Source organism: Vulpes vulpes, chromosome 3, assembly GCF_048418805.1.
Source record: "Vulpes vulpes isolate BD-2025 chromosome 3, VulVul3, whole genome shotgun sequence".
In the NCBI taxonomy this organism is placed as follows: domain Eukaryota; kingdom Metazoa; phylum Chordata; class Mammalia; order Carnivora; family Canidae; genus Vulpes; species Vulpes vulpes.
In genome coordinates, this window is record NC_132782.1 from 25464881 (window position 1) to 25487615 (window position 22735).

General features: G+C 46.5%; 1 protein-coding gene across 1 annotated transcript in view; it reads left to right on the plus strand.

Moving 5' to 3' along the window:
* The first annotated feature begins 18543 nt into the window (after positions 1 to 18543).
* The window catches only part of ITGA4 (integrin subunit alpha 4), an 81517-nt gene continuing 77325 nt past the window's right edge, over positions 18544 to 22735 (plus strand). Inside the window, exons 1-2 of the mRNA XM_026018386.2 lie at positions 18544 to 18825; positions 20055 to 20176. Of these exons, the coding sequence (XP_025874171.1) occupies positions 18629 to 18825; positions 20055 to 20176 (319 nt within the window). The 5' untranslated portion in view covers positions 18544 to 18628. The remainder of the gene's footprint in view (positions 18826 to 20054; positions 20177 to 22735) is intronic.

Sequence of the window (22735 nt, forward strand, 5' to 3'; positions counted from 1 at the left end):
CCTTTATTTTCCCCCGGGGTGAAAATGAAGTCACATAGCCATGTTTGGCTGCAAGGATTGGGGGAGGAGTGGCAGTGACAGTAAATATAGCTAGAAAACATAGCTATAGGTAGTCAGACCTGTAGCCTAATTGTATTACTAGGGAATAGGGAGAGAATGAACACTGGTGTAGAGCCAGCGGTCCTTGCCACAGCTACTTCTTAGTCCCACCTCATAGAGCATTTCTGTGTCTACTGTCCAAATGCAGACGGTGATGTGGCCAGGATGCAACGATTGTGTATAAAGTATTCTTCATGGTGAAAATTTTCCTTGAACATTTAGCACCAGGTCATTGACATAACTACAAAGGCTTTTGAAAAATAACCTCGCATTAATTTTAATCCAATTTTTCTATTAGCTTGGAATGCTTTATGTTGCTAATATAAAACTTCTGGGACTAAGGCCATAAGTTAAAAGTGAATGTTTTTAATCAGGTCCAGACTTCCAATCTAACTTCTAATAGAAATCTCGCTCCTTGAATTTAATATATACTGTAAGAGCAAGGTCTGACAGACAAGCCACAAGCTTTTAAAATATTGGCTTGAACAGCAATTGGGTTACGTGTTAAAGTCTGACCATGTCATCTAGAGCTCAAAATGTTCTTACGTACAAGGAAAATTAATTTGGGTTCTTTGTATGTAAACCAATGCACAACCCAGATAAAAGTGGTAAATTTATGAATAACCCAGATTTGAATTTTAATGTCTTATAAGAAGTTCTTCAAGGAAGTTTCCTTTAAATAGAATTTGGATGTAAGGGATGCATCAGTTTTTGGCTGAGTGGGAAACTGAAATTCAAAACCCACTATGTGGAAGACACCTTAGATTCAGTCCAATGCAGAGCTCTTTCTTTCCCTTTTCTATCTGTGATATTCTTTAAGAATCATTGCTGCGTTCCTAGATCTTTAAAGGTAGGTCTCCCTTATGTTGATGAGAAAAAGTCTCTGGTTCTAACATCGGTATGATAGAGTTGTGGATACCAGACGTGTTAGCAGGGGGCTCAGATGGCGGTTCGAGTGGAATAGAAAGCACAGAACTTCACAATCAAGCTTTGCAAATACAATTGGTTAGCTTTGCTAACACCTAGTAAATTAAGCCTCATCCCTTGGTTTAAAGGAATTCAAGGATATTAACTAGTTCTTTTCTACAAGGAGAAAAAATAAGTGGAGGTCTCCAAATGATTTCTATTACTCTGTAAACTTCTTTACAAACATCCTATCCCCTCTTTTAACTAGCTATGATGGCTTTCTCTTTTAACTTTATAAATTTTATTCATTCATTCATTCATTCCATAACTGTTTGCAAGCCTACTATGTGATGCACTAAGCGCTAAACATACAGAGGTGAACTCATGTTTTAAAATCCTAATGAAGGTTATTTTTAAAATACAAAAAAAATAAAATAAAATCCTAATGAAGGCAGCATAAAATAGACAAGTATAAAACAAGTATATGACAAAAAAATGTAGAGAAGAAAAACAAAGCAGGTATCTTTGAAAGCCTGATCAGGGAGGTGCTCCTGGAGGAGGTGACATATGAGCAGGGAATAAGGGAACAAGTGGTGTGAAATCCGAAGAATGAAACTTCTGGGCGGAAGATAGAAAGTGCGGGTCTATGGTCTATGGATGGGGTCTATTCTAAAAGACACAGAAAGCTATTAGAAGGGCTTATGCAGGGATAGAATGTGACTTGATTTATGCTTTTAAATGACCACTCTCTGGCACCTTTGTAGAGAATTGATCAAAATGGAAGCACCAGCAAAATGGCTTTTATAGAAATGAAATGAATAATGGTGACCTGAATGGGCATGAAAATGGTGGAGGTGAACACATTTAAACAAACAAAATATCTGATAGGCTCTGTTAATTGCCTTCCTGGAAGCCATCCCCCTTTCATTCTTTGCTAATAGTCCCTCTGATATGAATCTGGTATACCGGCTCCCGGTGATCAATTATGATTAATCTAATGGTATCCTGACCATTCTGTCACCCCTTCCACATATTCACTTGCCCAACACAGTTCAAAATGTCCTGGTTATCCAAAAAAAAAACTTCAGAGAAAGTCATCTGGGGACCCTTCTGTGAAGGCTTTCTTCTCATTGATGATAGAAGGAAAGGCATTCATTCTGTCCAGCTCTCCCTCAAACCAACCACTTGATAAATGTAGAAAATGGAAAAGGCGAAGCAATTTCCCAAAGTGTATTCTATGTATCCTATATAATCAATTTGAAGAACACTATGATAGAGTGCCATGGGTTTACTCTCAAAGTTTTTTGAGTATCTGTGTGCTTTATGGATGTCTAAGAGAGAGCTAAAGAACCTAGATTTTTCCAAAAGTATGTGACCATTGTATTCCCATTTGGGGAATAATAATCTAGTTCCCAGAATTAGTCTTCTTCAGAACACCACTGTGGTGATATTGGACAAAAGAGTGAATTTTATTGAATCAAGTAATATTCTTCAAAATCGTGATATCTCAGAGATCCCACAGCAGGCTGAAAATACCTAAAGACTTCAATGTTAATGTCTTCTGAGATAAAAACAGATCAACTTCTTGGGGGAGTCTACCAAAGTAGATGTTTGGTGTTAAGATTTGAATTCTCATAAATCTTATTCTCAAGAATTAGAAGAGTTGTTTCAATAAAGATACGGCTAGAAAACTACTTCCTGGATTTCCCCCCTTATAAAATAGGCTCATTATGGATTATTATGGAAGCTGCTACACTCATCCCAAGAAAGAAATAAGAAAGGAAGGAAGAAATGAAGGGAAGAGCTAGGAGTCTGCTGTGCTCATAGTTCATTCTGTCATTATTTTAAAAAACCCACTGAATTTAAATTTAGAATATGAACTACACTGGAAGTTTTGCCATGACTATTTACAGTCATAGGGAAAGATAGGATTTCTAAGTATAATTCATCGAATCTGGTAGTAAAAGATAGCATGCTGTGAAATTTTCTCATCATAAAAAAGGATTAATATGGCTTATAACTAAATGTCAAAATAGATTTTCATTACATCGTCTAATCTAATTTCTCAACCACAAGATGTTAGCAGAAAAGAGTGATTTATACTTAGCTGCTCAGTTCAGATTTTCTTTGCTGGCATTTCTGACAACGGACTTTACGCTTTACTGGTATCCCTGTGTAATAAAGAATATTCTCCTAAAGTCTTACTACTCAAAGTGTGAACCACAGCTTAGCAGCTCTGGTCACGTCATCCGGAAACTTGTTAGAACTGCAACATCTTGGGCTTCACCTCCAAGCCACGAAATCAGAATTCACATTTTAACAAGATTTCCAAGTGACTCGTAGGCACATTAAAGTTGGAGAAGCATTGTCTTAGGAGACATTCTCCAGGTGTTTTACTATCGCTGACGACTCTTCTGCCGCCACCTGGGGTGATCCACAGGTTTTCCTAAGAACACGACACTGGGATTTCAGCCCAACCCCTTCACTGTGCACCCACTTAAAACTTATATGCTTTAATGGACTGAAAATACTGATGTACAAATGTTGAATAGGTATTAATTTCACATCTTATCTATCCAGTCTTACTTAATGGGGCACAAGTTTATAAAGCATGTTGTGTGTGTGTGTGTGTGTGTGTGTGTGAGAGAGAGAGAGAGAGAGAGAGAGAGAGAGAGAGAGAGAGTGATGTAGTATAAGCGAGCTGAGCTGAGCTCCAAGTTCACCAATGAGCAAAAATGCCAAGAGCCAAGTCTTTAGCCCCTCAGTTTCCCCCAGAACAAGATTCTCATTTTTTTGGAAGCGTTTGGCCCCTCTGAAATGCTTCCACCCTAGATTCTGAATTGGGCCAATGAAGTCGTCCATGGGCAGTGGTCATCCTTAGCTGCCATCCTTAAAGGAGGAGAGAGGGATCTAAAAGGTTAAGACCAAGGCTAGTGAAGGGCGGGGGGAGGGGGGGTTGAGAGAGGCCTTGGTATCTGATAAAAACAAAGGAGAAAATGAGGTACGTGCTGTCAGAAAAGAGTAGGTAGGGAAATGGGGGAAACCAGTGACGGAAAAATCGACATTCAGAGGGAGCAGCCTTCCTCGCCAGGACTGACTTTTGGCTTCGAGTATAAGCATGAAATGGTCTCAGGAGGCCCTCACTCAGGCCTCCTTCTTGGATGAAGCAACCATAGAGGCCCAGGGTCATCCACAGGACCCATCTTTCTTACCCAGCTTCCTCCAGACACCCTAAAGACAGACCTTATAAATCATGTCTTTAAAGATCCCCAACCTGCTAAATCCCCTTAGCATTATCCCATCAACCCCATTCACCTGTAGGCCACTCTCTTTTTAATAGTCTCTCCTCTTGGTCATGAGAAATATGGCCTTTCTCTGGCCCTCTCACTTCTCTAACGATTCTTCTTAGAATTAATTGTGGGTTGCTTTTCCCCTGTCTCCCCAAAAACTTTGGTATCCTCCAAGATTCTCTGCAAGGCTCTATCTTCTCTCCTTTTCCATGTGCTCATCATCATCATCTACCTGCATGTTTATGATGCTGTGAAGATCCTGTGTTTAGCACACAACTATCTCCATCTAATTGTCTCTGGAACATATTCATTCAGATGTACCCCAGAAATGTCAAAGTCGACAACCAACCCTGTCATAATTATCTTCTCATTCGGATCTGTTCCTCCCCTTCACCCATTATCACAGGGCATGGCAAGACCCAATCATCCAAGGACGGTGGACGCCATGCTCACTTCCTCCCTTGCCCTCACCTCATCCCTTTCTCTTTGGCCCTTTAAGACTCCTTTAACTTGAGCTCTTGGCATCTGTCTCGTACATCAGACATTTAGACTCTCTGCTTCTTGATTTCCTATTCCATCTCTCGAGGCATGTTTTTCTACTGCATACTTTTTTTTCTGAATAGAATAGAAATTCATATTCCTTAGCATGGCATAGGAGGTTTGTGTGCTCTAATTCCTGCCTTCCTCTTGTGTGTCTCTTCCTGCTGCTTCCTGGTCCACGCCGAGTGCCTCGAGTCCCCTAAGTGCCCTGAGCATCTCATGCTGACTTAGAGGCCCCACCACCCGTGAGCACCTACTCACAGAGGAAGGTTCAACTTAGATGGCCCTACCTTACATAGACTTTTCCTGACTCTTGAGGTTGACCCCATCTTTCTTTGTTCCCCCATGGAACACTGCAATTTTAAAAAGGGTGTTGCAATTTACTCATTAAATGTTGACGTCACGTGTGCGTGTTGTCATTCCTCGCATACTTCTGTATGTTTGCACTTGTAGATCCAGGCACAGCACCCGGCACAGGGCAGGCCTCAGTAGATATTCACGGAGTAAAGAATAAACGCAGAGGCGTGGAACGGATATGGGGGAAGCCGGGAACTTGGCTGTAGCTTACGGGCTGATGCCTAAAATGTGTTCATCGTGACCAAGCCGGGCTTAAAATGAAATACTGGACAGTAGTCACTGAATGAGCAAGGAAGGGCTATGAGAGCCTTTGCTGAGATGGGGGGCGGGGGGGGTCGTGAGGGGAAGCAGGCCGCTGGAGGATATGGGCACAGGCAGGTGCTCGGGGAGGTTCCAGAAGAAGCCGGGCAGATTTTCTCTGTAACAGATCTGAGTTGCCAACCCAGAGGAGCATAAAGGACAAGAAGGCCTGGCCCAGCCAGATGTGTTCCTCTTCGGGTCAGTTCCTGCCCAGGAGGTCCTGGGTGCTGTTTGCCAGCAGGACCAGCGGGTCGCTTCAGCGTCGGGGTCTATGCGGAATTTAGAGGATCGCTCTGAAGCGAGGTCAGAGCCGTTTGAAAGTCCGGTCTGTGAAGGCTCATCGGATGAAGGTGGGAGATCTGGGAGACTTTGTTTTTCTTCTTTATTCCCCAAGACCGTTCTCCCGGCTTGGAAGGCAGGCGGGGCTGGTGGGGTGGGAGGCGAGGGCCTGGGCCCGGGTCGCGGACTGGGCCTGGGGTCAGGGCCGTGGCTGGCGGTTCCCTGGGCTCAGTCCGCAGGGAGCCAGGGAAGTGGGGCTCCGTGCTCGCTGCGCCCCCCACCCCGGTGCCTGGGCCACGCTGAGCCGGAGCCCCGCCAGGCTTCCGAGGCCTCCCGACGCCCCTGCCTGCTTAAGAGACAGGCCCGGGGGAGCGACCGGTGCCACAGAGCAGGACGGGGACTTGGTTTTCGTTTTTTTTTTCTTTAATTTTATTTATTTATTCATGAGAGACACACAGAGAGAGGCAGAGACACAGGCAGAGGGAGAAGCAGGCTACCTGGGGGGAGCCCCATGCAGGACTGGATCCCATGACCCTGGGGTCACGACCTGGGCGGAAGGCAGGTGCTCAGCCCCTGAGCCCCCCAGGCGCCCCCAGGGCATGGATTTGGATCGTTTCTTCCCAGACCTGACCACCTCACCCTGCCCACCACAGGGCACGGGGCCTTGCACCTTGCTGGAGCCCTGGAGAGCAGCCCCTCTACTCTTGGCTTGTTGGGGTTCAGCTAAACCTTGGGAAAACCCACCCCTAATTATTGGCAGAAATCTAGAAGGGGTCCTTATGTCTCAAGTGTGAAGAACTAGCAAATTTTTCTCAAGAGCAGAAGCAGATGTATATTTACGTCTGCACTGGAATACAGGCAGGTCAGGTGATACAGGAATCGTTTTCAATAAAAAGGTCTCGTGATTAAGATTTGGCGCCCTGGGATCCCTGGGTGGCGCAGCGGTTTGGCGCCTGCCTTTGGCCCAGGGCGCGATCCTGGAGACCCGGGATCGAATCCCACATCAGGCTCCCGGTGCATGGAGCCTGCTTCTCCCTCTGCCTGTGTCTCTGCCTCTCTCTCTCTCTCTCTGTGACTATCATAAATAAATAAAAATTAAAAAAAAAAAAAAAAAAGATTTGGCGCCCGTGGATCTCAAAGGGCATTCTGTGTTACTTCGGTCCCTCGGCCTTATTTCCAATACTTAGCTCTTATGCCCGGCACTCGTCGGTGAGGCCGACTGGCTTCTCGAAAGGACCTTGAGAGACAGAGGGACGAAACGCTGGAATTCCCGGGGCGTCCTTAATTTATAAGGAAAACACTGTGACCCCAAATCCAACTGAGCTAGGAATGAAACAGGTGCTCTCAAGCTTTAAAGGCAAGATTTCTTTAGATACTGAGCTTCTCTATGCACAGCACACGTCCCGAAGTGTATTAGAAGGAAATAGTAAAAAATAGTAAGTTTGAATGGCAGGTTAGGTTGAGTCTTAGCCCAGTCATTTATTCTTTTTGAGATTTATTTATTATTTTATTTATTTATTTATTTATTTATTTATCCTCTCAAAGTTTCTGCAGAGAAACTTAAGCCAACCTCACACAGAGCACAGAGCCTGATGTGGGGCTTGATCTCATGACCCTGAGGTCACGACCTGAGCTGAAACTGAGAGTCGGCCCCTTAACCAACTGAGCCCCCCCATGCCCCCCTCAGTCACTTATTAACATGATAATATACACGATAATATCCAGGCAATCTTCGTGTCTTTAAGACACCAAAGGCAGTCGGGACAAATCAGAGATTCTTCAGCTCTGTTCACACTGATCACCCAGGGACATTCGGTTTGGTCAGTTTCCACATGTTTCCTGAAACTTAGTTTTGTCTTTTTTTGGCGGGGGGGAGGTCATTTCTATTCTTCATCTGAATGGATCAATCTTCGTTTCTCTAACTCAAACTTGAGGAAGGTCTTTCTGTTTTTGCCCAGAGACCCAACCCCTGGCACCCACTCAGACGGCTCTCCCTCTAGAGAGGCCAATCTAGTCTCCTTGTAAGGGAAGGTGGTCACTGGCCTTGAACAAGCCAGGTAACACTTTGGAAGCCATTGCTTCACCTCCAAAATGAAAGAAATTCTTCTACCTCCCTCAGTATTTTCTTCTAAGGATCCATAAACTTAGTAGATTAAACCTGTAATCGGAAGTTTGCTTAAGGAACCAGGAGTAAGCATTGGTACGACAGCGTCACCTCCTCCTTAGCAGAGAAGCATTGGCTGCAATTTTTAGTTGAGATGCTTCTAGGTCAGAATCCTCCATGCAATGAAAGCTGGTGTCTCAGCACTTTGCACCAGGAATAAATGCAGCAACTAGGCCTGACTCAACTCACAGAGGAATGTGAACTACCCATAACACTATTGACTTTCAAAGATATCAGCTAAGTTGCAGACTTCTTATATTAAATTTTCAATCTCTCCTCCCTGAAGTATCAATAATAATCTTTCCTTTGTTATGGCCAATGTGGAGTGGTGGGGCAGCGGGCGGGGGGGGGTGCGGGAAGGGGAAACACCAAAAAACAAAAAAACAAAAACAAAAAACCACCCAGTTGTTAACACGGTCAGTGCTGTTTCTTATGTATTCTTTTGACCTGATTCCTGTATATTCTTTACTTCTCTGCCTGAGTTTATGCTGGCATCACATTAATGAGACCTGGGTGGCACTGCCTTTTATTAGGGCAGTTAATCATACATTCAGAGGATTCTCAGTTATTTACATACAATTACTCAAAGCTCAATCTCTGTTAATAGAAGTTACTGTGTTCTCCAATTATACCCCAAAATAATCTTTAATTAGGTCTGCATACTCTGGAAATGTTGTCTTTGCAGTTCTCTCCACCCCTGAGATCTAAGTGTTTGCGATCTTTCTAGACGTCTTTGACATTTGTCTCAGAGTTTGCAGCGCTGCTGCTCTTAGTTGCTCATCTATTGAGGAGAAGAGTAATTTCCAGATTAAGCCTAAGTTGAAAATCATCTCTCTCTCTCTCTCTCTTTTTTAATTTAAAAGTGTAGCTCTTGCTACCGTGGTGCATTTTGTGTCGTTTCCTTTTGTGCCATATGATTCCCCTGGGACCTCAAGCTTTACTGATAATTATTTCACAGCTATTTTGGGGCAGCTTGGGAAACATACTCTGTAAATTGTAAAGGTCCATGCCAGTATAATTTATTTTCTGGACGTTTATCAGAAGACCGCATATATATATATGAGTACAAAGGGAAAGGAGTCCTGGACAAGGCAATTGTGAAACCTAGTAAAGGAAGACACTGTTTCTTTTCTCTACATTCATCACTTCTGACACCAAATGTGTAGGTTTTCCACACCAGGTAATTCCCCAGTTTTCTGCAGACTCCATCTGGGTGTCCTACGATTTAATTCAATCCTGACACTGATATCCAGCATTAGCACAGACCCTACAGAGTAAGGGCTCAGTCCCACAAAAAAGACATCAGTCAAAATCTGGGCCTCCCATACTTTGGACTGACTGGCTAAAAATCAGGGGTCCCCATGACCCTGTCCTTGGGTTCAATAATTAGCTAGGGTGGTTTGCAAAACTCAGGGAAACGCTGTATTTAGAAGTTTATCAGAAAGGAAAAAAAAAAAGAAGTTTATCATAAAGGATATGACTCAGGTATAGCCAGATGGAAAAGATGCACAGGGCAAGGTATGGGGGCCAGGAGACCTGCCGAGCTTCCACGTCCTCTCTGGGCACACGACCCTCAGTGTACACAGCCCAGCAGCTCTCCACAGCCTATCATTTGAAGTTTTTATGAGGTCCCCTTATACAGGCACATTGATTAGATCATTGGTCCTTGGTGACTGAACCTAACTTCTAGCCACCCTTCTCTCTCCTTGGAGTTTGGACCATGGGGCTGGAAGTTCCATTCCTCTAATCACATGGTTGGTTCCCCTGACAATCAGCCCCCATTTTCAGGGGCTTTCCAAAAGTCACCTTTACCCCTCCTGAGCTATTTCAAGCTGGAAACAAGATCCAAATATTATAACCAAGATGCTCCTTTCACTTTTATCACTTAGGAAATTCCAAGATTTTTGGACCTCTGGCCGGGAGCTGGGGGTAAAGACCAAAATATGTGTTTTGTGTTATATCATAGTACTACAGCTGGAAAAGAGTATTATCCAACATTTCTGGAAAGAAAAGTTAAACATTTATATTCTGCACATACCTAAGCCAGCATATGATAAAAGACATATGGATGATTGATTGATACACACGTAGCCAATTGTAGATTTTGATGTATAGACCCATAAATGTTGACATTTATTCACGATTCATATTTTTCTCCTTGCATTTGCATCATCTCACTTTTTTAAATAGTTATCAACTGAACTGAATGCCTTTCACTTGCCCTCTGTCTAGGCGATTTCCTGATTCCTACTGCAGGCTCTGAAAGTACAGGGTTCCCCAGCTATATATATATAACTTAAACCAGTAACGTTTTGGAAACAGAAATAACTTTAGTGACATTGGACCTTTTCGTTTTAATAACAACGAAACTGTAAAAATATAAGGAGGGTTTCATTATTAGACTTCATGTCTCCCAAATTGCTGTTAAGTCTCTAAAACTTGATTTTTAGAAAGCCTGCCTGTGGTGCCTGGGTGGCTCAGTGGTTGAGTGTCCGCCTTGGGCTCAGGTCATGATCCCGGGGTCCTGGGATTGAGCCCCACATTGGGCTCCCTGATCAGCGGAGAGTCTGCTGCTCCCCTCTCCCTCTGCTGCTGCTCCCCCTGCTTGTGTTCTCTTTCTTTCTCTACTCTCCTTTTCCTTTCAAATAAGTAACAACAACAACAAAGTCTGCCTGGGGCACCTGGGTGGGGTGGCTCAGTCAGTTAAGCATCTGACTCTTGGTTTCCACTCAGGTCATGGTCTCAGGGTCATGATCTCCAGGTTGTGAGACGGGGCCCCACGTTGGGCTCTATGAAGCTCTGAGTCTGCTTGAGATTCTCTCTCCCTCTCCCTCTGTCCCTCCTGCTTACGCGCGCTCTCTCTCTCTCTCTAAGATAAATAAGTAAACATTTTTTTAAAAAAAATTAAAAGCCTGCCTATTCTTATATGAAGCATGAAAAGAGTAAGAAATATCTTTATGCACAAAGTTCACAAAGAAAATGTTTACATTATTGTGATTGTGTTGAGTTAGTGTTACCATCCTTTAGACAATAATAAAAGATGGGTCTGAAATGGACTTTTTTCACTCTTATCCACAGTTCTAATGAAGTTCTTGTGAACAACATGTGGCTTGAAAACCAAAATACTTTTTTTCTAGTTTCTGTAAACAGAGGAAATTTACTTTACAGGGTCAGTATACCATGCAACTGCTATAAACAAAGCTGATCTTCAATGTACGCCGAAAATAGAATATCTGATCTGTCTGCTGGTCTTCCAACGCACAGACATGAGATAGAGCTAAAATTAGTTTTTATGCTATTGTGCATTATATTTCACTAATCCAAATTAGAAATAATTCTAAGGTTTCTGTAGGATCTTAAACAATTCAGGAAACGTTGGTACATCAAATTATTTTTCTTTCTATGTCTCACTACTGTCCTTACACTGTGGTATAGCCCCTTCACACTGTTTACATTCCTCCTATTTACTGATGATATTTTAGTCTCTGATGTTCTCTTATCTTTTATCTGGTCTGCAAAGAATAATCTCTATGTTCTTTCAGAGTGGTCTGGTTTTAAAAGAAGAAAAGAAAGGAAAGGAAGTTAGCTTAAACTCGATTTTTTGTTTCCTTTAGTCCCCCCAAAAAGCATTTAGCTACTTTCAACACCTCGCTATTACGTTATCAAATCCGAGCTGTATTATGTGTATTTTGTATTTAAATGTATTTTGTTCTGTTGCTTTGACGTTGTTTTCTGGTTTCAGGTTTGTGTGTGTTGTCTAATCAGGTTGCCAGCTATTCAAGAATACGAAGGTCTCTTTGATTTCTTTTGTGTCTACAAAGCGCTTGGATCATGTGTACGTAAATATTGTGTGATAAAACTTTACCCATGATTAAACAATTTCACACTGTTTATGCACCACATCTCTTTCCAAAAATGCCTAGGAATGCTGTTTTTCCAGATGAGGTCATCATATGAGAGGCTCTGGATGAGACACTGGTGTACAGCACTTTTGCATCAACTCGACCCTCTGAGAATATAGGCAAGTGACACCGTGAACTATCTGTTTGTCATGTGAACCTGTGAGATCCCTGCGTGGACCAGTTGTTAAATCATTCCAGTGCCCAAACCCAATCTCCCGGGTCAGATTACTTACGAGATAAAATGTTGTCACGTAATAACTATGTGCTCTGGGGGGGAAATGGCTTTATACGGGGTCCTCTATACATGGAAAAGAGGAGCAATTGTTTCGTTTTCTGAACTGAAGCATGAAATAGACTTGGTTTAAGAAGTTAGAAAGTAACAGTAGTTTCAGGAGTTTTGGAAGACTGTAAAAATAACATTTCTCAAAATTGCCCTTCTACTCCGGAAAATTGCCCCAAACACCCCAGCAAGAAGAAGAAGAAAAAACAAAAACAAAAACAAAAAACACTGTCTGTTGAATTTCTCTGTTATGTTCCATTGTGTATGGCATTTGGTACCTGCTGAAATAGTTATTTATAGTCTTAAAGAGTTATTTATTTGTCTGTTGATTTCCCAAACTAAAGGAAACATTTCCAGAGGGAAGGAGAAATAGGCTACGTTTGGGGTAGGTAAAAAAAAGAAAATTAGCTTGAGGCCAGGCATGGAAGGTATTCAACCCAGGTAAGAAACCCTAATTTAATTGGGTTAAGTTGGGGGAGAAGCATTAGGAGTCCCTGAGTGGGGAAATGACATATTCATAGTTGTGTTGTAGAAAAAAAAAAATCATGTGTTTACGTATGTCAATGCATTGAGCCACAAGACTAAAAATAGGGAATGATTATTATTTATTGCCTGACTGCCTATTGGGATGCACATCTAAGAAGGATAAGGACCCCAAATCTGTATACCATGTTACGCATAGCCTCTCTCAGCTATACATAATAGGTGCTCAATAAATATTTGTTGAATGAGTGAATAAAGAAATGTAAACAATTAGAGACCCCCCAAAAATGCCTGCTATTAACTTAGACAACCTTCCACATATAAGCCCTGTGCTCAGATTTCTATACATTGTTTATTTCTATAGATACGTTATTTCTACATAAATTATATTATTAATGATGATGATGGTAAGAAAAGAAGAATGAAGGAGTCAGGGTTACTATTTATCCTGTACTGATTATGTGCTAAGTAGTGTATTAAGGGCTTTACCCACACTCACTCATCTTCCCCATCCAAACAGAGGAAACTTAAGAGATTATAAGTCAGGTTGGAACAACATCAACAAACCACCCCAGGTTTGTTTTTGTTTGCTTGTTTTTTGTTTTTTCCCACCCAAGGTTTTGACGGACAGTTGTAACAGACACCTTGGACGACCTACCTTTCGGGGTGACCTGAGCTCCCTTGCTGCTGCGTGGAGTCTTGTGTCCTCCTCTGCCTGAGGACTCCTAGCATGCCTGGGAGTGTGCCTGCGTGCAAACTGTGGGGAGGTTCACCTCCTACCAGTAGAGCCTGAGTCCTTGGATAGATGCTCCAGCCTCTCAGTTTCCTATGAGGAATTCGAGAGCGTGTTCCACACAGCTTTGCAGCAGTTTTCGGAACCCTTAAGATTCAGAAGATGCCTTGTTTCATGATTCTTTAAAAGCAAATTTGTCAACTGGTATTTACATTCAAGTATCAGGAAATCTGAGCAAATAGTTTCTTTCAAGATAAAAGAATTTTGAACTTCCAGTTTGTTCTTGGGAACTTTTTTACTGTAAAAATAAAACAAAACAACAACAACAACAAAACCCTTGTATTGTCTTAGTTTGAATGCCCCAAGAGCAGATCTTGGGACAAGCACTTGAGTGTAGTCAAGTTATTGAGGAAAGGGGAGGAAGTGCCTCAGGAGGGTGGTTAAAGGTTAAAGGGGGAGAGATTATAAGCATTTGCTTTATGGATCACTAGTAGTCTTACTTATTGCATGCTTTAGTACTTTTTTAAAAATAAGAAATAGAAGCAAAAAAGAAAAAAACCAACAAACAGTACTCGCTAGACAGGTCTATGATTATTTACTCTCTCAGACTCATCTCTAAAACTCACTCAGCATTGTCCAAACCCACTCTCCCTTTCCTCTCCATTCCCACTCTTTCCCCCTGGTTGCCTTGAGTGTTGCTTTTCATGGTATCACCACTGTCTCACTCGCCTACCCTGAAAATACCCGTCATACCCTACTTCTCCGTGAATTGACAATTCATGTCAATTTTCTCCCCAATGTATTATACCAATTCTTTCATTTCCCCCGCCTTACACTCTACCTAAATTTAGGCCTCGAGACTGCCCTTCATGCCAACACCATTTGTTAGCAAACAACTGTCTCTTCTCCCCACCGGTGTATATGACATTCACATTCGACTATATTGTCTGCTTCTCTAAAGCGTATCATCTGCCTCCTTGAAAATTATAAGCTGCTTGAGAGTAGGACCTATCTTTATATTATGTCTTTGCATCTACAAAGGGACCTAACACATTGCTTTGCATGTAATAATGCATGAAAATAAACTCATAAACATTTAGATTTCTCTCCATGTATGACTTTAATAATGTAAAAGGTTCAAATCATGTAAGGGCCATTCAAAAAATACTTAGAGAGCACCTGCTCTGTGCCAGCCAGACTATCAGGTGCTGGAGATTTAGTGGTGAACAACTGCAACAAATCTATGCAAGTGTTCTGTGCTCAAATTGTAGAGAGAAAGAGAAAATGAAAAAGTAAATACATATATCATTATGAGTTAAAGAGCTCTGAAGAGGAAAAACATAGCTGTGAAAGAACAACGTGGTGACCTATTTTAAATGGGCGGGCAAGGAAATCCTCTGGGAGGAGACTTTTAAGTTAAGACTGAAGAAAGATATGAATCATGTGAAAAAGTCAGAGGTTGTGTATCCAGGCGAAGGGAGCATTATGGACAAAAGCCCCAAGGGTGAAGAGACTTCGATGCGCTCAAAGAAATTAAGGGAGGCCTATATGGCTAAAGCAACATGACCTGGGCCAAGTGGCCAACGGTAAATGTGCAAAGTAGTCAGATGCCAGGCAACACTGGGCCTTTGGAGGCCACATTAAATTTGTGCTAGAAGAACAATGGGAAATTATTTAAAGGATTTACACAAGGGAGTAGCAGGCATGATTTGATGTAGAATTTTAAAAGTTCACTTTAGCTTCTTTGTAGAAAATTGACACTGTGGGGAAGGATGAGTAGGGAAACCAGGTAGTGGATGATTGAAAAGCCCAGATGAGATTTCTGCACTTGGAAGAGGGTACCAGCAGGACAGAAGACGATCAACAGACAATCTTGAGGAAGGGTTTGAAGGCTGAATTAATTGAAATTGATAGACCTTGATGATTGGTGGATTAGATGTGGGGAATGGAGAGAAGAAGAAATCAAGGATTGCTTTCCAAATTTCTGGTCTGAGCAACTGGGTAGATGGAGTGCTATTTATGAGAAAGGAAGAGATTGGGTGGAGGAATAGTTTAGACTCGAGGCGGGAACAGAACTCAGTGTTAGATATGTTGTGGTCACAGTGCCCACTAGGTATTCAGATAGAGAGGTCAGGTAGGCAGTAAAACATATGCATCTGGAGCTCTCAAGAGACACAGGGAGACATGAACTGGGGACTCCTGGTGGCATCTAACAGTATTATATAGCTGGTATTTAAAGACACAGGAAATGGGTTACATCTCCTAACCAGGGAGGAGAGAGAAGGAAGGAGGGCTCAGAATGGAGCTCTGGGGCTCTCTAGCACTTGTGGAGAAAAAGGAGGCAGTGAAGAAGACTCACAGTGGCCAGATAGAAAGGGGGAAAAAGCTCAAAAAGGTAGTATTCCAAGAAGAGAGGCTTTCAAGAAAGAGAAATGCTCACTCTGAGAAGCTGGGCGAGCCTGTATTAGAGTCCTCTCTACTGGGGAGGACTTCTTACCAAGGACAGAGATCACTTGTATTTCATCTCTTACTCCTATTCGGGTCCTTTTATTTTTTTATTTTTTATTTTTTATTTTTATTTTTTTTTAATTTATTTTTATTATTCAGGTCCTTGATGCAGCTCCCGGCACACACTGGGCACCTGGAACGCTATTGGTCAAATGACACATACTAATTGGATGGCTGCATATTCAAGTTCAGTTGACGGTGAGGAATAGGCATAAGTCACGTTGAGAAGTCCTTCTCTTCTCCCCAAAGTCCTATCCTCCTCCCCCTGCACGCACTTGCTTACAAAAGCACAGATTAGGCAGATAGCAGTATCTCCAGCAACATTAAGCGCCCTTTATTCCCACCGACTTAAGAAAAGTGCACTGTTCTCTACGCCTCGGAGGAAAGAAACTCATGGCTAATGTAGGGTGTGAAGTGGTGATGGGTCACTGCTTCTAGAAAGGTGGTGAAATTATAACCACAATCACTTGCCGCCTCAAGATGCCCTACTGACCGCTCCTCCTCTTGATTATGCTATGGAAACAGTTATGTCGAGTGGATGCCATCGCATAAAGGCCTGGTGAAGGGAGGGGAAGGAAGAGGGAGGTGCTCAGGTCAGCGGCTGGGCCGGAGTCTGGAGGGTGTGGGAGTGCCTTTGACATATCTGCTTCCCCAGCCTCAACTGAAAATGCTGTGGCTGCAAGCGAGGGGACTGCTGAGCTCAGGGGCTGGTTGTAGAACTGGGCTGAAGTCAGTGCACAGATCTACTCAGAAAGAAATACACCCTGAGTGGAAAAACTGAGCAGGACCTTCCACCCTGGGCCCTGATAGCTACTTTTCTGGAAGCCACTTCATTTCATTTTTATGATAGATTGCTTACACACTGTTACTTGCCTCTTTGTCGCAGATAATGAGAGAGTTACTATTCCTCTTGTGTTGTCTGTTGGCAAAAGAGTAAAAATGATTGGGTTGGGTGTGGCTATAATATGTTAACATTCCACAAACATCTCACACTCCACCAGTCCTCTGGTGCATTTTTTTTTCTCTCTGAATTAGCACCATGTACCCAGATCCCGAACTCACACACTGACTCCGCCTCGCCTCCGCTCTACGTTCACTTTTACCACTACTAACACCAGATTTTATGGGTTCTATCTTGCAGAGATTTCCCGAATCTATTTTTTTCCCTTTACCTCTCCTTTCTAGTTCAGGTCACTACCATCTTGACATGTTTTGCTGCGGGGGCCTCCAAAATTAGATTTTCTGTGTTCGGTCTTTTTTTGTTACACATCTGAAGCCCAAGACAAATCTTTCAACTTGCATCCTGTCCACCTGAGCACAGAGTTGAAAATTCCTAACCTGGTTTAGGACGTTCATGATGTGTGCTGCTTCCCTAGTGAGCCTCCAGGAGTACCTGCCTGGGTGTGCGCAGCTAAGTGCTCCAGCCAAGACCTGCCTCACCCGGTTCCCCTGCCTGGCCCTGCCCGGGTCATCCCTCATGCCTCCCTTCAAGCTGCTCAGCCTAGGTCCCCCCTCTGGGTCCTTCAAACCTCTTTTGAAGGGTCTCTAAATCACTCAGAACTTGCTCCGGTTAGCAAAAGTGTGTCTATGGACCCCTTGGCTGAAAATTTTCCTGAAGGCTTGCGGGGCCTTGCTCACCGAGGTGTCCGGTGGGCTTAGCATCAGGATTGCTCAATAAGGATGCGGAAGAGATGAAAAACTCTGTTCACTGTGTGTCTGGTGTGTGTGCCATTACAACCTGAGATGTGCTATTTCAGTCTGGCTTTAATGAACCCTTTCCTTCCTTCCTTCCTTTTTTTTTTTTTTTAATTCACGTAGTAGTGATCAGTAACTGGACCTGCATCTCCTGCAGGCCTCAGCTACCCACCGACGGCCGTGTCTCTAGTCGCTCCAGAACCGGAGGCCCACCAGGACGGCATCAGGGTAGATAGACATCAGCCCCCAGGTCAGGTGCGCTGGGCCGTGGGGCTCCAGGGCATTCTCAGGGGCTCCGATGGTGTCTGCCTCTTGACCTCGGCCTGGGTCTACCCCACCCCCACCCCCCTTGGCAGGTGTATCCGGTGGCGGAGGCCTGGGAAGGAGGAGCATCACCGGGAAGCGGGGAGCGGGGGCCGGCGGGAGGGTGCGGAGCCCCCGCAGGAAGCAGCCCTAAGGTCCTCGTCGCCAAAAGCGGGGCCCGGGGGCTCTCAAGTTGGTTTTTAACTGAAGGCCCTTCGGTGGACGCGTCGCGTGGTTGCCCGCGCGCCCCCGTCGGCCACCTTCAGAGCGGACCCCACGCGCCCCCGAGGACGCAGACGGCTCCCCGCCGCGCCCCGGGGCCCGGGTGGGTGCAGCCGCGGAGGCCTGGGCTCGGGTGCGCGCGGGCCAGGCGCAGGGGTGCAGGCCCAGCTCTGCGCCCCAGGGTCACCCCGCGCTCCGCCGGCCCGGACGCGCGCCCCGCGCAGCCGAGGTCCCCCAGCGCCCCCTGCAGCCGCGCGCGGCGACACGCGCAGGGCCCCGCGCCTCCGCACCACGCCCGGGACCCCACCCAGGGCCGGGGCCGCCGAGCGCCCGCGGTCCCCGCCGCACAGCCCGGCCCCGCGGAGCCCACGCCGACCCCGCCCCGCCCGCGCCTCCGCGCGTCCCTCCCTCCCTCCCTCCCTCCCTCGGTCCCGCCCGCCGGCGCCCGACACGCCGCGCCGCTCTCGGGGCGCTCCCCGCCCCCCCCCCCGCCCGGGCCGACCGTCTCGTCCCGCGCAACTTGGCGACGGTGGCCGCTCGCCGTTGGATGTTCCCCTCCGGGAGCGCATGGCTGGGGAAGCGAGGCGCGGGCCCGGGCCCCGGGGGGGCGCCGTCCGCGAGCTGCTGCTGCTGCTGCTGTGCCTGCGGGTGCCGAGCGGGCGCCCCTACAACGTGGACACCGAGAGCGCGCTGCTCTACCGGGGCCCCCCCAACACCCTGTTCGGCTACTCGCTGGTGCTGCACGGCCACGGCGCCAACCGATGGTGAGCGGCCGGGACCGCGCCGGGGGCGTCGGCGAGGGCGGGGGCGCCCCGGGTGCCGAGCCCCGGCCAACTCCCCGCCCTCGGGAGGCGCCGGCGGGGAGCGCTGCGACGGCCAGCGGCTGGCCCGGCTCGGGGTGGGGCGCCTGGGGCGGGGGGGCGTCCTGGCGCGGGGCTCTGGAGCTGGGAGCTCGGGGGACCTGGCTCATGTCTGCGCGCACTTGCACGGTTGTCCCCTAGGCTCGTGGAGGGGGCGCCTGGGGTTGGGGGGGCGCCCAGGCGCGGGGCTCTGGAGCTGGGAGCTGGGAGCTGGGAGCTGGGAGCTGGAGGGGACCTGGCTCACGTCTGCGCGCACTTGCACGGTTGTCCCCTAGGCTCGTGGAGGGGGCGCCTGGGGTTGGGGGGGCGCCCAGGCGCGGGGCTCTGGAGCTGGGAGCTGGGAGCTGGGAGCTGGAGGGGACCTGGCTCACGTCTGAGAGCACTTGCACGGTTGTCCCCTAGGCTCGTGGAGGGGGCGCCTGGGGTTGGGGGGGGCGCCCAGGCGCGGGGCTCTGGAGCTGGGAGCTGGGAGCTGGGAGCTGGGAGCTGGAGGGGACCTGGCTCACGTCTGAGAGCACTTGCACGGTTGTCCCCTAGGCTCGTGGAGGGGGCGCCTGTGGTGGGGGGGCGCCCAGGCCCGGGGCTCTGGAGTTGGGAGCTGGGGGGGACCTGGCTCACGTCTGCGCGCACTTGCACGGTTGTCCCCTAGGCTCGTGGAGGGGGCGCCTGTGGTGGGGGGGGCGCCCAGGCCCGGGGCTCTGGAGTTGGGAGCTGGGGGGGACCTGGCTCACGTCTGAGAGCACTTGCACGGTTGTCCCCTAGGCTCGTGGAGGGGACGCCTGTGGTGGGGGGGGCGCCCAGGCCCGGGGCTCTGGAGCTGGGAGCTGGGAGCTGGGGGTACCCGGCTCACGTCTGCGCGCACTTGCACGGTTGTCCCCTGGGGTTGTGGTGGGGGCACCTGGAGGGGGGGCGTCCTGGCCCGGGGCTCTGGAGCTGGGAGCTGGGGGGGACCCGGCTCACGTCTGCGCGCACTTGCCTGGTTGTCACCCAGGCTCGTGGAGGGGGCGCCTGGGGCCGGGGGCGGGGGTGGGAGGTCATCCAGGCACCGGGCTCTGGAGCTGGGAGCTGGGGGCGGGGGACCTGGCTCCGGGGACCCGGCTCACGTCTTGCGCACTTGCACGGTTGTCCCCTAGGCTCGTGGTGGGGGCGCCCACGGCCCGCTGGCTGGCCAACGCCTCGGTGGTCAACCCCGGCGCGATTTACCGCTGCAGGATCGGCGGGAACCCAGGCCTGACCTGCGAACAGCTCCAGCTCGGTGAGTTGCGTCCGGGACCTGGGGGGTCGGGGGGCTGGGGGGGCCAGCAAGGGACCCTCGTGCAGCACGAGTCCTGGAACAGCGCGCTGGCCCTCGGCTAGTTTAAGAGGAATGGTTTTCGCTCTTGACTGCAAGCCACCAAACCTGGGTAATGCGAAGGTGACCCCGTCTGTCCGTCCCTCCGTGCACGCTTTCCCGCCCTTTGCCTCTGCCCATGACCAGGAAACCACGGAGCAGGAGAGGCCCCAGGGGTCCTCTTCGCCTCTCCGCTCCCCCTGCGCACCACCCATGTTCAGGCCCCCGCGCACAAGGACACAGGCCCCAGCCAAGCCATCACTGAAGCATTTGTGTCCAACTCTGACCTCTCAGGCTTGTCCAAGAACAGGCGAAGGGGCCCGAGGATCAGGAATAGCAGTTGGAATTGATCCCACACCCTGCCATCTAGCCTCAGGGCTGGCTGGGAAAAAAAAAAGAAAAAGAAAATGTTATGGTTTTATTTAGAATATGAAATGCAAAAGAAGAGCACCAGCAAAAACTGGCATCCCCCTTATTGATACAATTAACGGCGGCGACTAAGGGGTCGAGGTTAATTTTTCCCTCCCGCTACCTCTATTTGAAGTAATTTCTGTCTCTTCTTAGGCAGGTGGGGAGTTGAAAAAAAAATGTATTTTGATGGGGGAGGGGAGAAAGTTCATATTTCAAGGCCAAAAGCAAAGTTGTTTTGTACAGACACGTGGCGGGGAGGAAAGGGGAACTCATATTAATTTAGACCTATCTGGTTCCAAACAAGGCTAGACGCTGCTAAACACGGTGCTTTATCTCCCCCATCAAAGCTCCACTGGGTCATGGTTGGCGTTGTTCCTACTTTACACGAGGACTGTGTGACTCAGAGGGTTTGCAAGTACTTTTTCTAAAGTTACTCAGCTAATGAGGCAAAGATGGGGCAAGTCAGTCCAATCAGCTTGGTTCCAAAGTCCAAGCCCTTTCCTTTGTGCATCTTCAGCACAAATAAAAATTAAATGAAGAGTCCCATGTGTTGTCTGCTGAGCTGATACATCATCTGTAAGTGGTGAATAAAAGGTTACAATTGGCCCTTTTTTCATATTTATCTCAGCTATAAATAGGCCTTTGGGATAAGCCACTGCATCTTTAACCCCTTTTTCTTTTTATAGTTAGTTGTCTTTGCTTTATCTCCAACTGGGAAGCTGGTTTCCCTCATTTAGAATGAATTCAAATAGGGTATGCACATGACTCAGAGAGCATCCATAAAAGTCTGGCTGGTGTCTGTAGCATGTAGAATAAGCACTAGCCTCTCACTAAGTATCTTCCATCCCAAAAGGCCGACTTGGAAAACATAACTTCCGTAGACCGATCCATTTGGAATAATTCTGCAAAGCATAATTTTCATTGTATGACAGAGTTGTGGGATGAAGAATGAATGAATGGAGGAGACAAACTTGCTCTGCCAGAGGATCTTGACCAAATCTCATCAGGGAAAAGTTTTGTTTCTGTTGCCCTGTCACGGTTTCCTGATCCATGGCATTAGAGCTAGTGGTATTTAGCTCCTACTTCCTGTCTGGAAGGGCACTGAATCTATTTCTAGACGTCTGTGTTTAACTGGAAAGATCATGTCCTGATATTACATGCAATTTGAGATAACAATTCCTGTCAAAATTGAGGGAAAACCTAAATTTGGCGGGGGGGGGGGTGTACGTGGAGTTTAGGGATTGGCTATAGAAACATCCTTAGAGAAATATGCACATGGTTGATGTGCCACAAACAGGAATTAAGTGAAGATTTGTGGGATGGGTAACTGAATAAAGGCAAAGTGAAAGTTCGATTGTCATCAACCTGGTTGATGAACAAGAGAATTAATTAGAAATGATAAGCCAAATGACATTTTTAAGTTTCAAAGTTTTGGTCAATAAAAAAAGGTGTTGACTGAGATAAAAGGCAAAAAGGAAGACAAGTTTTCTGGTCCATCAGTTGGTTGAAACACATTAGCTGTGGTAATGGCTTGGAGTATTTGCAGAAGAATTGACTGAAGTTGTTTCTCATATGTCATTTTAAGACATCATATCTTCTCTTCCTTCAATAAGGAAATTGTGTGCTGCCATTCAGAACAAACTCAGAAGTAGCCTGATGCTTCTGGTTAATAGAGACTGGGGATGCAGTCTAGAAAGGAAACACTAAAAACAATAAATTGGTAATGAAAGACATTTAAGGACTATCATCAGGTTTGTGGACTATGGAATATTTTCTATGAAAAAGCTTCGAGAAAAAAGTATGTGACTAAGGACATTTACAATATTCCTATTCTGTGCAGTATGGGGATGGCTTCAGTTATCCTGTCTCACATGGGGGTCACTATCTCATGCACAGAAAATGCTTAGCTTGATACTTGATGTATAACAGACGTTTAAAAAGTGTTAGTTTATTTCTTTTTTATCTCTGTTTTCTACTTAAAACTATATCTGTATGTTACCTTTTATGGTCAGGTTGAGGTTAGGAAATAGGGACGATTAATAGACCAAACAAAAAGGTAAATGTATAAAGTAT